The sequence below is a fragment of the Oncorhynchus nerka genome, linkage group LG19 (genome assembly GCF_034236695.1).
Source record: "Oncorhynchus nerka isolate Pitt River linkage group LG19, Oner_Uvic_2.0, whole genome shotgun sequence".
NCBI lineage: Eukaryota > Metazoa > Chordata > Actinopteri > Salmoniformes > Salmonidae > Oncorhynchus > Oncorhynchus nerka.
In genome coordinates, this window is record NC_088414.1 from 30,416,211 (window position 1) to 30,434,643 (window position 18,433).

The 18,433-nt window shown below is 50.6% G+C and overlaps 1 protein-coding gene across 2 annotated transcripts in view; it reads left to right on the top strand.

Annotated features, from left to right (window-relative positions):
* Positions 1-2,926: 2,926 nt before the first annotated feature.
* LOC115101370 (neuronal migration protein doublecortin-like) overlaps positions 2,927-18,433 on the top strand; it is a 121,852-nt gene continuing 106,345 nt past the window's right edge. For both annotated transcript variants that reach the window (XM_065004861.1, XM_065004862.1), the window contains exons 1-2: positions 2,927-3,033; positions 10,151-10,574. In XM_065004861.1, coding sequence (XP_064860933.1) covers positions 10,214-10,574 — 361 coding nt within the window. In that variant the 5' untranslated portion in view covers positions 2,927-3,033; positions 10,151-10,213. The remainder of the gene's footprint in view (positions 3,034-10,150; positions 10,575-18,433) is intronic.

Here is an 18,433-nt window from a genome sequence, read left to right on the forward strand (position 1 = left end):
TCTCTCAGCGCTCGGGCACACCATCAAAGCTCCGCCCCTGTGCTTTCTTTTCAAAGAATCTCAGCCCGGCGGAGCAAAACTATGATGTGGGGGACCGGGAGCTTTTGGCTGTTGTCAAGGCTCTGAAGGCATGGAGACATTGGCCTGAGGGGGCTAAACACCCTTTTCTCATCTGGACTGACCACCGCAATCTGGAGTATATCCGGGCGGCGAGGAGACTGAACCCTCGCCAGTCAAGGTGGGCCAAGTTTTTTTCACGTTTTGTTTTCACTCTATCCTACAGACCATGTTTCCAGAACGCTAAGGCTGTCCCGGATGTATGACACAGAGGAGCGGTCCATGGATCACACTCCCATACTTCCAGCCTCTTGCCTGGTGGCACCGGTGGTGTGGGAGCTGGACGCGGACATCGAGCGGGCGTTACGCACAGAGCCCACTCCCCCCAGTGTCCAGCTGGGAGCCTGTACGTTCCGTCTGCTGTCCGTGACCGGTTGATCTATTAGGCGCACACGTCACCCTCCTCTGGTCACCCTGGCATCGGTCGGACGGTGTGTTGCCTTAGTGGGAAGTACTGGTGGTCCACCATGGCCAAGGACGTGAGGGTTTATGTTTCCTCCTGCTCGGTGTGCGCCCAGTGCAAGGCTCCCAGACACCTGCCCAGAGGGAAGTTACAACCCCTACCCGTTCCACAACGGCCGTGGTCGCACCTGTCAGTTGACTTCCTGATGGATCTTCCTCCCTCAACAACACCACGATCCTGGTCGTTGTGGATCGATTTTCTAAGTCCTGCCGCCTCCTTCCTTTGCCCGGTCTCTTTACGGCCCTACAGACTGCTGAGGCCCTGTTTACACACGTCTTCCGGCACTACGGGGTGCCTGGGGAGGTCCCCAGTTCACGTCCAGGGTCTGGAGAGCGTTCATGAACGTCTGGGGGTCTCGGTCAGCCTCAGGCTTTCCCCCCCGAAAGTAACGGCAGGTGGAGAGAGTAAACCAGGATGTGGGTAGGTTTCTGCGGTCATATTGCCAGGACCCGCCGGGGGAGTGGGCGGCGTTCATCCCCTGGGCAGAGATGGCACAAAACTCACTCCGCCACTCCTCCACTAACCTCTCTCCTTTCCAGTGCGTACTGGGGTATCAGCTGGTTCTGGCACCGTGGCATCAGAGCCAGATCGACGCTCCTGTGGTGGACGAATGGTTCAAGCACTCGGAGGAGACTTGTGACGCCGCCCATGTGCACCTACAACCTACACCACCGCAGCGAGGCCCCGGTGTTCGCACCGGGGGACCGGGTCTGGCTCTCGACCTGAAACCTGCCCCTCCGCCTTTGGAGGATGTTTTGGACCCTCTGTTGCTGCGGGAGTTCCACCGTCTCCATCTGGATCACCCTGCGCCTCGTCCTCAGAGTCGTCCCCGAGGTCGGTGTCGGCGCACTGCTGGAGCCGCACGTCCATGGGGGTGTGGGGGGGTACTGTCACGACTTCCACCAAAGTCGGTCCCTCTCCTTGTTCGGGTGGCGTTCGGCGGTCGACGTCACCGGCCTTCTAGCCACCGCCGATCCACTTTTCATTTTCCATTTGTTTTGTCTTAGTCTTACACACCTGGTTTCACTCACCCAATTACCTGTTTATTATTTAACCCTCTGTTCTCCATGTTTGTTTGTGAGTGATTGTTTTTTGTAAATCGGTCCGTTATTGTGGGCTCGTAATTTTTGCCTTGTATTTTTGTATTTTGAGTAAAGTACGTTGATTACTAATTTCTGCTGTCCTGCACCTGACTCTCTACACCAGCTACACACAGGACCCCATTACATTTATCAATACTCCCCAAAGAGGCCCTGCAACACAACACCATTTCTGATTAGTCTGAAAGAGATCAAATCAAATCATATTTGATTTAAACAACAGGTGTAGACTAACAGTGCCTTCTGACAGGCCCTTTCCAACAAAGCAGAGAGAAAAATAGAAAAATAATTAACGTGTAGCACAAGGAATAAATACACAATGAGTGACGAAACTTGGCTGTATACACGGGGTACCAGTACAGAGTAGATGTGCAGGGGTACGAGGGAGTTGAGGTAGGTACAGTATGTACATATAGGTAGGGGTAAAGTGACTAGGTAACAAGATAGATAATAAGCAGTAGCAGCAGCGTATGTGATGAGTCAAAAGAGTTTGCGCAAAGGGAGGGTCAATGCAGATAGTCTGGCATGACTTTGTCTCAGTTCATTACACACGGGATTGTATGATAACAACTTAACACACACACACACTAAACAATCTAAACACAGGTGCTAATCTAAACACTTCCACCTGCACCTGAAAGTCACACCACACACCAGATGCCTCCCATATAAAGAGCCTCTTATCTGGAAGGACATCAGTTCTTTAGAGCTATCCTTTCTCCTTTCTCTCTGGCAGTGGTGTAGATAATGGGCTTTTACCTTCAGAAGCCAACACACACACCCACACACATTCGTCAATAAATCAATCTACAATCCTGCTGTTTCTGCCTCTGGAAATATAACATGGATGGTGTGAAGAGAGGAGCACCACCCACACCGTTCAATCTGTTTGGAGGGGGTTATCAACACCACATTACTTTACAATAGAGATAGTGGAAAGATCCTGTGGCATCATTTTCTCAAAACACAGGGATCAAATCAACTCAGCAGGCAGATTTTTTTGTCTCTCCAGATTTTGTATTTATAATTTCAATAGGCAGCATATACAGTGCATGGGTGTCTGAATGAATAAAAACTATTCATCATGGCACAGTAGATTCCCGAAAGTTAAAAAAAAAATCAGCTCTGAAAAGGTTTACATCATCCTTTTGTGAGAAATACCCCAAAATGCCGGTCAGTGCCATTGCCATGCTAGGGCGGGTTCAGCAGGGTCGCCTCTAGGACCCAGCAGTGCAGCCGGTCAGGTAGGCTCAGCTCGTAGACTAGAGAGAGGCAGACAAAGGCAGAGAGAGCTCGTGCCGCTATCCTGCAGCATCCACACCCACCCACCTCACTCCAAACGCTCCAGCGCGGGTGAGTACCCGATACTTTTTATATTTTGGTTAAACATAATTAAATGGAGAAAAAATATTATGTCAGTATTTAAATTATGTTTCTGACGGTGAGTTAAGTTGTGTTCAGGATTATTGGACACTGTGAAGGATTGGTAGAATTTTTGCCTATTTAGGCTGTCGGCTATATGAGCAGGTGATTATAGGTGTGCGCGTACCCGTTGGTACAAAACTGTCATGGCTCATCTGTATGTACGGCGCCCACCGCTTTTCTCTGAGGGCATATGGACAACTGATCCGTTTTTTTTGTTGCTGAAAGCTAGAGGGGGTACTGAAAAACTTTTGTTGTTATTTAAAAACAAATATGACTTAAAACCAGCTCAGACTGGCTTAGTGTTACTAGATAAGACACAGATCTGCTGTGATGAGGATGTTTGGGGTGATTTGATGCAGGACGCTGACGGGCAGGTCAGACTTGTTATCTGGGCTGCTGTGGCGCTGGTAGCACAGACCCAGCCTCACATCTCTGTTGTGCAGTTCGACATGTCACAGTCACACAATACAACAGCTTTGCAGTCTGTCTGCTGCACTGTGAGCAGGATGTAGCCTGCCCTGGTTAGGTAAGCATGGTGAGAACATTTGTATTATTTTACACATATCCATTTATTTGTGATATGTCATTCAATCCCTGAATATCTGTTGGGGGGTGTTATGAGTAGTGGTCTGGACCTTATGGGGATAGACATTTTACATACTTAGGGGCGCCTCCCGTAATTTGAGCCCTGATGATTGTAATGCACTGGGGTGAATCATTAGTCTAGTAATAATACTATTATTTGTAGTTGTATCCGTGTGTGATGTAGCGGGGGTGTCCCTGTGAGACAATGGGCTGTCCTGAGCGTAGACCATATATAGTCCTAAGTGACGTCATAGGGAGAGGGTCAGTGATTTACCTCTGTCTATTATATTAGGTGAGCAGATGGGCTCCCAGCCCCTGTCTGTCGGGAGGAGTACCACTACCCATAACCCATCCCTCCCTGGTCTGGGACCTACCCCCATCTCAGGACCTGTCAGCCAGACTCAGGGCCAGGGTGTGCGGGGGAGGGGAGATCCCAGACGCATTAAGGGTGGGGACAATGTGGTCCTCTCTGTTTGTCTTCATGGAGGAGGACACGTGTGATGGGGGCTGTGAAGAGACAAGGGGAGGAGGACATATCAATCATAATAAGTATTTCGCCATTAAAAGCTGTGAGTTTCATGACCTTTGGCATTGGGGCGTTGCCAGTCTAACACAATCATTGTTTAAGCAGAAATGAGTTAACAAGCCCCTGTTAAGTCATGGAGTCTACATTTGGTTGCCATTACCCAGCAGTAGAGCCATGTGTGGGCATTTGTATGTGGAGCGAGAGTGGGTGATGGCAAGGGTGTGGAGGGGTTGAGGGGTTAGACTGCATGTCTTTATCTGAAGCCATCGAGGTGTGGTCACTGGTCACAGCCACTAGGTGGGGATTTGACAGGAAGTGGCCAGGCTTTAATTGGTAAAGCTGCTTCAATCCTTGGCCCAGCCCAGGACTGGTCTGTCTGTCTGTCTGTCTGGCACAGATCAGAGCTTTAAATGTCACAGATAGCAGCCTCTAGTCTACACACCCTCACTAGCGGCAGGTTGATGTTTATTGGGACGAGTCTTGTCCTGGAGGCAGAACTGAGCAATTTGCACTAGATGGGCCAACTGTAAAGACAAAATTGGCCAAATTGTAAAAATGTACAAAAAAACAAAACATTTGCTTTTTGTCTTAATTTAAGGTTACTGTTAGGCATTGTGGTTAGGGTTAAGTTTTAAAATCACATTTTATGACTTTGTGGCTGTGCCAGCTAGTGACCACTCTGCAGCGCTGCCTCTTGAACTAGATTCATGCCGAAAAATGTTATCTTGCCCACTAATTAATGGCCAAGATGGACTGAATGTGTTGACATAACAATGTGTGCCAAAGCCCTTTTATTGCTAGTTAAAGCTGTTTTCCAGTTCATTAATGTGTGATTAAGCTTTGTGTGGCCATTAGTCAAACTCCCCCACTGTGTTGATCAACGGTCAGATATAACCTCATCTCCCTCCTCACATGAGGCTCTGTGTGTTGTACTAAGTGGAAACTTTTGGGTAGGGGTATGGTGAACAGCAGCTGTTACAGTGCTACCCTCTGGAGGGGGCTGTTTATTTCAGATAGGGGAGTTCAGTCAAACTGACAAGCCCAGTTCTAACACCTAGAAATCCAATGATTGTCCTGAGCACTGGGTTGATGTGCTGTTTTAAAAGTTGATTTAACCACATGGTGCATTGAGGTGTGTTATAAAGTTACCTAACCATGTGACATCTTCACACATGTTTCTCACTCAAGACTCACTCTGTATAAAATGAATTGCTGAGTCATTGATCATCGACATATGACGATTGATTGATCAATCAAGGTTCACAAATAGTCTTAAGAATGTATTTGTGGAGTTGATTGTGCGAGATAATCTTGTGTATCAGAGTGAGGCAGCAGTTCTGGAAGAGAGTCAGTCCGTCACCAGTGAATCAGCAGCACCTCCAGCCTCGTTCTAATACTAACAATGCATTAGGAATTTAGCAGACAAATCTAATTCTCAACAGGATATGAAAGTGGCCCAGGGGGCTCACAACAAGAACACTATATTTTTGCGGCATGGGTTGGGGTGGATAGTTAAGGCCACTTGAAAAGGGCTTGTCATCAGGCAGAGGCATGTGATGTGAGATGGAGGGGGTGCTGTTATGTTTTTTTTGGTCCTCTCCAGGAAGGGGATGTGGTCTCTGTGGGGCTCCAGGGCTCAGTGGACTGTGGGGCGGAGGTCAGACTGTCATAAAGGACTCTCATTTATCACACATCATCTGCTCCTGCCTCCTTCAGCCGCCACACCTCCTGCCTCCTTCAACACATCACCCTACTGGCCCACATCCTGGGAGTCAGCTTGGGGGGGCGACGGTGACAAATGCTTTGTTTGTGAACAATGGGCGTGAGCTTATTGACGAGTGGTTATTGATCAGAATTGTTTAGAAGGACATTTTGGTGCAATTGAGTGAGAGGGGCTATTGATGATGATTGAACAATATAGGAAAAAGATGGGCCTGGAGCTAAACAGAGCACCATATTGTCCCTAGTGTACTGACGCTGTTTTACTTGATAGTTACTGTACTTTGATAAAAGATGGCATACCTTGTGACTTGCAGTGTAAAATAAGAAGCCACTAGTTCCTGTTATCGGATGTGTCTTTTACAGAGAAGCTGTTTGCCTTGTAAACATGGCTACAAATGCAGCCAGACAGCCCAGACTTGAGTGTCAGCACATTCTAGGCAGGTGTAGATGGTGTTTGTCCCACTGCAGCCAACCTCATTCACAAGTCTTGTACAGTACAATATGGCTGCTGTGCCTGTGCTCTAGCACGTGGATACTGCTGTGGTGCAGTGAGTCTTTGTTCTGACATTTAGCAGCTAGCATTCAGCTCTACTGTGCGGTCATCATAACCTCACGTTTCCCCATCTCATACAGAGGAATTATATTCACTTTGATTAGATCACACAGAGATGGCTAATGACATTCATTAGAAATGGGGCTTTGTGTGTCGTCGTAGCGAAGCAACCTGCCCCACGACTCTGACGTGTTTCTTTGTCTGCTCTGCAGTCGGCTAGTTTCACTGAAACGCTAGTTCCACTCCTGAATGCTTGGAATCGAAACGTTCGTTGAAACGAACAGACAGACTGCCTGTCTGACCTGGACAGGGCAGGACTCCAAGCATGTTCCAGGGCACGGCGTTTCAACGATGACCTTCACTGTGCCCTCTGTCCTCCTATGGCGGGGACATTGTTATGATGGTGTGAGATGTGAGACATGGCAGAGAGGGTGACGGCTGCTGGGATCCCATTCACAGTGGCACAGTAATGAGTGCTCTCTGCCCGTTTAGTGGCTAATCTCCTCATTATTCCAAACTGTCTATTTCAAAGTTCCAGTAACAAACTGGGTAGCAGCAAACACGTCTCTGGCCAGCCAGCCAGCCAGCCAGTCAGTCAGTCCCTCCCACCATGCTTTCTTTTCTTCTGTCTTTTTGCGGAGGGGATAAAATGGTCTGCTTGCGTTTAAAAAGAGCAGATGTTAGTGGAGAGTTTTGGCAGGAGCACGCTGTGCTCTCTAACCCTCGCCTCATCTACAGGCTTTACAGAGAGGTCTGGACTACCCAGAAAGAGACCATTCCTGCTAGGCTGCTCAGGCCTTTGCACAAGCTATGTAATCTGCCAAAAGACACCAAATAGAAAACCCTTTAAAAAATACATTGAATCGTTTTTTTATCCTCACCCTTAGTAATTGTTCTTTGTTTCAGAGTCGTTGTATGCTATAAGGTTTTAGACCGGCTTCCTTTGTACATTGGATTATGTAAACTCGTGGGTGGATCACCCCATGTACCTTTCCCAGTGGTAGAGGATGAGTAACCACTGAAACGTGTGAATACACCCTCACACATGGTGCTCAGCACCACACATTGGTGTAGCGACTATGATACCATGAACTTGACATCAGTGACTATGATACCATGGACTTTACATCAGTGACTATGATGCCATGGACTTTACATCAGTGACTATGATACCATGGACTTTACATCAGTGACTATGATACCATGGACTTTACATCAGTGACTATGATACCATGGACTTTACATCAGTGACTATGATACCATGGACTTTACATCAGTGACTATGATGCCATGGACTTTACATCAGTGACTTTACATCAGTGACTATGATACCATGGACTTTACATCAGTGACTATGATGCCATGGACTTTACATCAGTGACTATGATGCCATGGACTTTACATCAGTGACTATGATACCATGGACTTTACATCAGTGACTATGATGCCATGGACTTTACATCAGTGACTATGATACCATGGACTTTACATCAGTGACTATGATACCATGGACTTTACATCAGTGACTATGATACCATGGACTTTACATCAGTGACTATGATACCATGGACTTTACATCAGTGACTATGATATCATGGACTTTACATCAGTGACTATGATACCATGGACTTTACATCAGTGACTATGATACCATGGACTTTACATCAGTGACTATGATACCATGGACTTTACATCAGTGACTATGATACCATGGACTTTACATCAGTGACTAAGATACCACAGACTTTACATCAGTGACTAATGCTCCAAATGTTCAGCTCAGCTCTCTGGTCCAAGAGCCCTTTATGGGATGCTGATTGTACAGTAGATCCAGAACCTCCCCTGCTGCCTGCTTATAGCTCAGACCCTGAGGTGTGGGAGGATTCAGATGGTTCTAGCTTGTTTCTGCCATATGTTCTTTAAAACCACCCAGGCGGTGAAACATTTCTGTTAGCCTTTTCATGTAAGATATATGGTACTTGCAAATGCACATCCCAAAAATGAGTATATTGTCATGGTTGTAAGGCAAAGGGGAACTGTACAGAGATCAGATACAGAGACCAGAATCACATTAAGCACATATTGCATGCTGGCATTTATTGTCATGAATCTTTGCCTGGAGGCAGTTCACAGAGTGGTCACTATCTGTCACAGCCACAAAATCATCTAATCTGATTTGAAATATAAACCTAACCTTAACCACACTGCTAACCCTAACCTTTTTATGAATTCTTACATTATAGACAATTTTGACTTTACAGCTGGCCCATTAGCGGAAATCGCTCAGTTCTGCCTCCAGGACAAGACTCATGACAATCCATGCCAATCTGTGCACATATCCTGGAGCCAGAGGGAAAGTGTCTCGTTTCCCACCCTGGTCAGACCACAAACAGCAACACTCTCTGATGAGACATTCTTCTCCAAAATATCACACATCCACTTTGCCTTCTTAATAATAGTTCCTTACTGGCCACTCCCTTCCCCTCTCTGAAGGACACAGGCTGAATGTATGGTAGATGACTGACAGACGTACAGGCGGAGCAACCTCCGCTCTACAGGAGACCTACAGGAGACCTGTACATCCCATTTAGTGCACACCATGTTTAGTATGTAGTGTATGTTCAGAACTAATGGCCCTAGTTTTAGGGGTCACTGAAGGGTTGTAATGCCTACATAGGACATGTACTACTGAGTATACAGCAGAGTGATTCTGTTCACCTGACATTAAATACTGATCCCCTGTTCACTCGGGATCATCCTAAACAAGGCTTGTGTTTTTGTTGCTGCGCCGTCATGGCAGAACGTTCTCCGGTTGCTTTCACACACACAGAAGGGCTGAGGGTTAACACATCTCTGTGTCTGTCTGTGAGTGGGTGGGCTAATCGATAGTGAGTGCTGTAATTGATTGGGCTGGGCTAGCCTCTCTTCATCTTGCAGAAACCATACACACTCTGGGGAGGCAGGGCATGGGGAGACAGTGTATGGGGAGACATGGGGAGACAGAGGGCATGGGGAGACAGAGGGCATGGGGAGACAGAGGGCATGGGGAGACAGAGGGCATGGGGAGACAGAGGGCATGGGGAGACAGAGGGCATGGGGAGACAGAGGGCATGGGGAGACAGAGGGCATGGGGAGACAGAGGGCATGGGGAGACAGAGGGCATGGGGAGACAGAGGGCATGGGGAGACAGAGGGCATGGGGAGACAGAGGGCATGGGGAGACAGAGGGCATGGGGAGACAGAGGGCATGGGGAGACAGAGGGCATGGGGAGACAGAGGGCATGGGGAGACATGTGGAGATGGGGAGACAGGGGGCATGGGGAGACAGGGTATGGGGAGACGTGGGGAGACAGGGTATGGGGAGACGTGGCATGGGAGGCTTCGCTTAGTTTACTGCATGTGACCCCCAGCACACCTGTGGTGCATGGTACTCTACTGTATTAGAGGGATAGAGATGGAAAGGGATTCCCACTGCAGGGGAATTTCACAGTAGCTAGATGGTGGAATGTTGAGGGATTAATTTACCACTTTGGTACTCTGTTATTGAATAGCCCGTTTTAGATGTTCATGCCTAAACTAAAATATCTTTACCAAGTCTCCTTAGTTTTATACTGTATGAGCATCAGTATAACTCATAGTGTTGTGTTTTTCCAATGCTAGACTTCCCAGAGCTCAGCACAACCAGCACCTCTCTACCACGGACCCTCCCTGACATCTGTCACCATGGAGCTGGACTTCGGCCATTTTGACGAGCGCGACAAGCCCCGTACCCCACGGGGTGGGCGCATGAACGGGCTGCCTAGCCCCACCCACAGCGCCCACTGCAGCTTCTACCGCACGCGCACCCTGCAGGCCCTCACCAACGAGAAGAAGGCCAAGAAGGTGAGGTTCTACCGCAACGGAGACCGCTACTTCAAGGGCATCGTGTATGCCGTGGCCGTGGAACGCTTCCGCACCTTCGATGCCCTCTTAGCCGACCTGACGCGCTCCCTCTCCGACCACATCAACCTTCCCCAGGGGGTCCGCTTCATCTTCTCCATCGACGGAATGCGCAAGATCACCACCATGGACGAGCTGGAGGAAGGTGAGCTCACAGGGGGTTGGGTGGTAGGGAGTGGGGGTCCTTGTGGAGGAAGGTGAGCTCACAGGGGGTTGGGTGGTAGGGAGTGGGGGTCCTTGTGGAGGAAGGTGAGCTCACAGGGGGTTGGGTGGTAGGGAGTGGGGGTCATTATGGAGGAAGGTGAGCTCACAGGGGGTTGGGTGGTAGGGAGTGGGGGTCCTTGTGGAGGAAGGTGAGCTCACAGGGGTTGGGTGGTAGGGAGTGGGGGTCCTTGTGGAGGAAGGTGAGCTCACAGGGGGTTGGGTGGTAGGGAGTGGGGGTCATTATGGAGGAAGGTGAGCTCACAGGGGGTTGGGTGGTAGGGAGTGGGGGTCCTTGTGGAGGAAGGTGAGCTCACAGGGGTTGGGTGGTAGGGAGTGGGGGTCCTTGTGGAGGAAGGTGAGCTCACAGGGGTTGGGTGGTAGGGAGTGGGGGTCCTTGTGGAGGAAGGTGAGCTCACAGGGATTTGGGTGGTAGGGAGTGGGGGTCATTATGGAGAAGGTGAGCTCACAGGGGTTGGGTGGTAGGGAGTGGGGGTCATTATGGAGAAGGTGAGCTCACAGGGGTTGGGTGGTAGGGAGTGGGGTCATTATGGAGAAGGTGAGCTCACAGGGGGTTGGGTGGTAGGGAGTGGGGGTCCTTGTGGAGGAAGGTGAGCTCACAGGGGTTGGGTGGTAGGGAGTGGGGGTCCTTGTGGAGGAAGGTGAGTTCACAGGGGGTTGGGTGGTAGGGAGTGGGGTCCTTGTGGAGGAAGGTGAGCTTACAGGGGTTGGGTGGTAGGGAGTGGGGGTCATTATGGAGGAAGGTGAGCTCACAGGGGGTTGGGTGGTAGGGAGTGGGGGTCATTATGGAGGAAGGTGAGCTCATGGGGGTTGGGTGGTAGGGAGTGGGGGTCCTTGTGGAGGAAGGTGAGCTCACATGGGGTTGGGTGGTAGGGAGTGGGGGTCATTATGGAGAAGGTGAGCTCACAGGGGGTTGGGTGGTAGGGAGTGGGGGTCATTATGGAAGGTGAGCTCACAGGGGGTTGGGTGGTAGGGAGTGGGGGTCCTTGTGGAGGAAGGTGAGCTCACAGGGGGTTGGGTGGTAGGGAGTGGGGGTCCTTGTGGAGGAAGGTGAGCTCACAGGGGTTGGGTGGTAGGGAGTGGGGGTCATTATGGAGAAGGTGAGCTCACAGGGGGTTGGGTGGTAGGGAGTGGGGGTCCTTGTGGAGGAAGGTGAGCTCACAGGGGGTTGGGTGGTAGGGAGTGGGGGTGCTTGTGGAGGAAGGTGAGCTCACAGGGGTTGGGTGGTAGGGAGTGGGGGTCATTGTGGAGGAAGGTGAGCTCACAGGGTTGGGTGATAGGGAGTGGGGGTCATTGTGGAGGAAGGTGAGCTCACAGGGGTTTGGGTGTTAGGGAGTGGGGGTCATTGTGGGGAAGGTGAGCTCACAGGGGTTTGGTGGTAGGGAGTGGGGGTCATTATGGAGGAAGGTGATCTCACATGGGGTGTTGGTGGTAGGGAGTGGGGTCCTTGTGGAGGAAGGTGAGCTCACATGGGGTTGGGTGGTAGGGAGTGGGGGTCTTGTGGAAGGTGAGCTCACAGGGGGTTTGGGTGGTAGGGAGTGGGGGTCATTATGGAGAAGGTGAGCTCACAGGGGTTGGGTGGTAGGGAGTGGGGGTCATTATGGAGAAGGTGAGCTCACAGGGGGTTGGGTGGTAGGGAGTGGGGGTCCTTGTGGAGGAAGGTGAGCTCACAGGGGTTGGGTGGTAGGGAGTGGGGGTCCTTGTGGAGGAAGGTGAGCTCACAGGGGTTGGGTGGTAGGGAGTGGGGGTCCTTGTGGAGGAAGGTGAGCTTACAGGGGTTGGGTGGTAGGGAGTGGGGGTCCTTGTGGAGGAAGGTGAGCTCACAGGGGTTGGGTGGTAGGGAGTGGGGGTCATTGTGGAGGAAGGTGAGCTTACAGGGGGTTGGGTGGTAGGGAGTGGGGGTCCTTGTGGAGGAAGGTGAGCTCACAGGGGGTTGGGTGGTAGGGAGTGGGGGTCATTATGGAGAAGGTGAGCTCACAGGGGGTTTGGGTGGTAGGGAGTGGGGGTCATTATGGAGAAGGTGAGCTCACAGGGGTTGGGTGGTAGGGAGTGGGGGTCCTTGTGGAGGAAGGTGAGCTCACAGGGGTTGGGTGGTAGGGAGGGGGTGGGGGGTCCTTGTGGAGGAAGGTGAGTTCACAGGGGTTGGGTGGTAGGGAGTGGGGGTCCTTATGGAGGAAGGTGAGCTCACAGGGGGTTGGGTGGTAGGGAGTGGGGGTCCTTGTGGAGGAAGGTGAGCTCACAGGGGTTGGGTGGTAGGGAGTGGGGGTCCTTGTGGAGGAAGGTGAGCTCACAGGGGCTGGGTGGTAGGGAGTGGGGGTCATTATGGAGAAGGTGAGCTCACAGGGGTTGGGTGGTAGGGAGTGGGGGTCCTTGTGGAGGAAGGTGAGCTCACAGGGGTTGGGTGGTAGGGAGTGGGGGTCATTATGGAGGAAGGTGAGCTCACAGGGGTTGGGTGGTAGGGAGTGGGGGTCATTATGGAGAAGGTGAGCTCACAGGGGTTGGGTGGTAGGGAGTGGGGGTCATTATGGAGAAGGTGAGCTCACAGGGGTTGGGTGGTAGGGAGTGGGGGTCATTATGGAGGAAGGTGAGCTCACAGGGGTTGGGTGGTAGGGAGTGGGGGTCCTTGTGGAGGAAGGTGAGCTCACAGGGGGTTGGGTGGTAGGGAGTGGGGGTCCTTGTGGAGGAAGGTGAGCTCACAGGGGTTGGGTGGTAGGGAGTGGGGGTCATTATGGAGAAGGTGAGCTCACAGGGGTTGGGTGGTAGGGAGTGGGGGTCCTTGTGGAGGAAGGTGAGCTCACAGGGGTTGGGTGGTAGGGAGTGGGGGTCATTGTGGAGGAAGGTGAGCTCACAGGGGTTGGGTGGTAGGGAGTGGGGGTCATTATGGAGAAGGTGAGCTCACAGGGGTTTGGTGGTAGGGAGTGGGGGTCATTATGGAGGAAGGTGAGCTCACAGGGGTTTGGTGTTAGTGGGGGAGTGGGGGTCATTATGGAGGAAGGTGAGCTCACATGGGGTGTTGGTGGTAGGGAGTGGGGGTCCTTGTGGAGGAAGGTGAGCTCACATGGGGGTTGGTGGTAGGGAGTGGGGGTCATTGTGGAGGAAGGTGATCTCACATGGGGGTTGGGTGGTAGGGAGTGGGGGTCATTATGGAGGAAGGTGATCTCACATGGGGGTTGGGTGGTAGGGAGTGGGGGTCATTATGGTGTTGGTGGTGAGCTCACATGGGGTGTTGGTGGTAGGGAGTGGAGGGTGTTCACATGGGGTGGTAGGGAGTGGGGGTCCTTGTGGAGGAAGGTGAGCTCACAGGGGTTGGGTGGTAGGGAGTGGGGGTCCTTGTGGAGGAAGGTGAGCTCACATGGGGGTTGGGTGGTAGGAGTGGGGGTCATTGTGGAGGAAGGTGATCTCACATGGGGGCTGGGTGGTAGGGAGTGGGGGTCATTATGGAGGAAGGTGATCTCACATGGGGTGTGGGGGGGTGAAGGTGATCTCACATGGGGGTTGGGTGGTAGGGAGTGGGGGTCATTGTGGAGGAAGGTGATCTCACATGGGGTGTTGGTGGTAGGGAGTGGGGGTCATTATGGAGGAAGGTGATCTCACATGGGGTGTTGGTGGTAGGGAGTGGGGGTCATTGTGGAGGAAGGTGATCTCACATGGGGTGTTGGTGCTAGGGAGTGGGGGTCATTGTGGAGGAAGGTGATCTCACATGGGGGTTGGTGGTAGGAAGGGGGGTCATTATGGAGGAAGGTGATCTCACAGGGGGTGTGGGTGGTAGGGAGTGGGGGTCATTGTGGAGGAAGTTGATCTCACATGGGGTGTTGGTGCTAGGGAGTGGGGGTCATTGTGGAGGAAGGTGATCTCACATGGGGTGTTGGTGCTAGTGGGGGGAGTGGGGGGGTCATTGTGGAGGAAGGTGATCTCACATGGGGTGTTGGTGCTAGGGAGTGGGGGTCATTGTGGAGGAAGGTGATCTCACATGGGGGTTGGTGCTAGGGAGTGGGGGTCATGGGGTGTTGGTTGAATGCTAGGAGGTGACATGGGGAGTTGAATGCTAGGGAGGTGATCTCACATGGGGTGTTGGTGCTAGGGAGTAGGGGGGTGGGAGGTGATCTCACATGGGGGGTTGGATGCTAGGGAGTAGGGGGTCTTGGATGGAGGAAGGGATCTCACATGGGGGGTTGGGTGCTAGGGAGTAGGGGTGTTGAATGCTAGGGAGTAGGGGTGTTGAATGCTAGGGAGTACGGGAGTTGAATGCTAGGAGTACGGGGAGTTGGATGCTAGGGAGTAGGGGGTTGGATGCTAGGGAGTAGGGGGGTTGGATGCTAGGGAGTAGGGGGTTGGATGCTAGGGAGTAGGGGGTTGGATGCTAGGGAGTAGGGGTTGGATGCTAGGGAGTAGGGGGTTGGATGCTAGGGAGTAGGGGGGTTGGATGCTAGGGAGTAGGGGGTTGGATGCTAGGGAGTAGGGGGGTTGGATGCTAGGGAGTAGGGGGGTTGGATGCTAGGGAGTAGGGGGGTTGGATGCTAGGGAGTAGGGCTGTAGGTTATGTCATAAAGTTTTGCCAACCAACAATTGTCATGCAACAGACTGCAGGTTTCATGGTAATTGACATTAATTAACATAAACATGTTTAGCATCTCCAGGCCTCCACACAAGCTGTATTTAAGATGCTGATATGCACCTTTGGAACAGCTACATTTAAATAGTTTAATAAATCAATTTAATTTACACCATCACAACAAATCCATAATTTATGTTATACAGGTCTAAAGAAACCTGATGATATGAAGAAAATGTATTTCAGAAGAACAGAATAGGAGTTGCCCTACTGTGTTTTCTGGCTGTGTGCCGTGTCATACATAGGCTTGTTCATTTACCCGACAAGATATGTTTATGTCCCATGCTATTATTTTATATTATATGATTTTATAGTAAAAAGAATATAATTGAACTGAACTGAAAGAAATAAAGTGATATTTTTCCAATTCCGGAGCGAGTGCAAATATGAAGTGGATATGTGGAGCGTAAAGTGATCAGTTGAAACAGGTCCTATATGCTTGATTTTGAGTTATTTGGCAACCTTAGAATGTCTTACAAATCAAAATGTATATGGGCTGCATGATGGGACTATGGGCTATTGATGATTTGAGAAAGTCACAAAAAAAAAAAGCTTGCTCTCTGTTCCTTGCCTCAGGCTGCACATGCTGTGTGTCCTCTCATCAAGTGATCATATTTTCACCCATCATACTATTCTCTCGTCTTTACTAATATGTAACAATTGTTTCGATTTAGAATGGCCCAGTTATCAAGAACAGGAGCAAGACAAAAAATGTCTGGAATAGCAAATGGAGTCCACTTTCCCACCAGTATGTTTATAAGTCATGTCGGGGAGGCTACTCAGGTATTTTTGCTGCAGGACAGGTGATATTCCGCCCAAACTCTGTATGCCATGGGCTCTCCAACCCTGCTCCTGCAGCTACCCAGTGCTTCATTTGGGAAACCAAGTGAAATTTGTTTGGCAACATCAATAGTAACATGTTTTCGCAATGAAACATATTTAATTATGACAGCTGGAGAAAGGAATGAAGAAGAGAGGGGAGATGGAAACTCACTGTGGTGAGATATTCTGTAGCTAAATGTAATGTCAGCCTATTAATTATAAAAATGGCCTATTAATAGGCTATTCCAAATCAAATACAAATGCACTATAATTGTAGGCAAGCCTAAATTAAATAAATTCAGGTTTTGTTTTGTCTTTTTCTGCTGTGTGTAATATGTGGTAGGCTATTTATTGTGTAATAGCACAAACATAATTGTAATTCTGTGTTTTTTTCCCGGGCTTAGGCTCATATACAGTATCGGCCAATGCTTATGCATAAGTTAAAATATGCATATGAGTGTTTTGAATGAATCATCACCTTAGAAAGCGCTGTCCAATTCGTTGTGTTAGGCTTTTGAAACAACATCCACAATGACCATGTTTTCCACTCAGTTTCAACCTGCTGTTGAACTTCTTTCTTCAAATTGATCAATCACAGTGAGGTGAGCTTTAAAAGCACATACTGTTTTGATGATAAGTGTTTGATGGGATTTTCAATTGGATTTATATTGTCAGAGTGGTTAGAGGGACAATAGAGCCCAGAGCACCTGGCCAGTAGTACCTGCTGGTTGTAGGGGGTTGTGTACTCCCAATGCATGTCCAGAGTGCATATAATGAGATTATCATGACTCAACAGTCATATATAATTTTACTGCTGTCATGACTCATGACTGCCAGTGTGACAGTAATACTGTCACTGCAACAGCCCAAGTAGGGAGTGGGGGTCATTATGGAGGAAGGTGAGCTCACAGGGAGGTCAGGAGTGGCGGTCATTATGGAGGAAGGTGAGCTCACAGGGAGGTCAGGAGTGGCGGTCATTATGGAGGAAGGTGAGCTCACAGGGAGGTCAGGAGTGGCGGTCATTATGGAGGAAGGTGAGCTCACAGGGAGGTCAGGAGTGGCGGTCATTATGGAGGAAGGTGAGCTCACAGGAGGTCAGGAGTGGCGGTCATTATGGAGGAAGGTGAGCTCACAGGGAGGTCAGGAGTGGGGGTCATTATGGAGGAAGGTGAGCTCACAGGGAGGTCAGGAGTGGGGGTCATTATGGAGGAAGGTGAGAACACAGGGTGGTTGGGTGGTAGGGAGTGGGGGTCATTATGGAGGAAGGTGAGCTCACAGGGTGGTTGGATGAGTAGGAGGTCAGGAGTGGGGGTCATTATGGCTCACAGGGAGGTCAGGAGTGGCGGTCATTATGGAGGAACAGGAGCTCACAGGGGAGGTCAGGAGTGGGGGTCATTATGGAGGAAGGTGAGAACACAGGATGGGTGAGCTCACAGGGAGGTCAGGAGTGGGGGTCATTATGGAGGAAGGGAGCTCACAGGGAGGGGGTCATTATGGAGGAAGGTGAGCTCACGGTGGTTGGATGGTCAGGAGTGGGGGTCATTATGGAGGAAGGTGAGAACAGGGAGGTCAGGAGTGGGGGTTGGAGGATGAGTCACAGGGAGGTCAGGAGTGGGGGTCATTATGGAGGAAGGTGAGAAGGACAGGGTGGTTGGGTGGTAGGGAGTCAGGGGGTCATTATGGATAAAGGTGAGGTCACGGTGGTTGGATGGTGAGGGAGTGGGGGTCATTATGGATAAAGATGAGAACACAGGGGGTTGGATGGTGGAGGAAGGGGAGGTTGTGGGGGTCATTATGGAGGAAGGTTGAGCTCACAGGGGGGGTTGGGTGGTATGGAGTGAGGGAGGTCATTATGGATAAAGATGAGAACACATGGGGGTTGGATGGTAGGTAGTGGGGGTCATTATGGATAAAGGTGAGAACACAGGGGGTTGGATGGTAGGTTGTGGGGGTCATTATGGAGGAAGGTGAGCTCATTATGGAGGAAGGGGTTGGGTGGTATGGAGTGGGGGTCATTATGGATAAAGGTGAGCTCACAGGGGGTTGGGTGGTCAGGAGTGGGTCATTATGGATAAAGGTGTGGTCACAGGGGGTTGGGTAGTAGGGGAGTGGGGTCATTATGGATAAAGGTGAGAACACAGGGGGTTGGGTGGTAGGGAGAAGGTGAGGGGTCATTATGGAGGAAGGTGTGGTCACGGGGGTTGGGTGGTAGGGAGTGTGGGTCATTATGGATAATGGTGAGAAGGTGGAGGTTGGGTAGTAGAGGAGTGGGGTCATTATGGATAAAGGTGAGAACACAGGGGGTTGGATGGTAGGTAGTGGGGGTCATTATGGATAAAGGTGTGGTC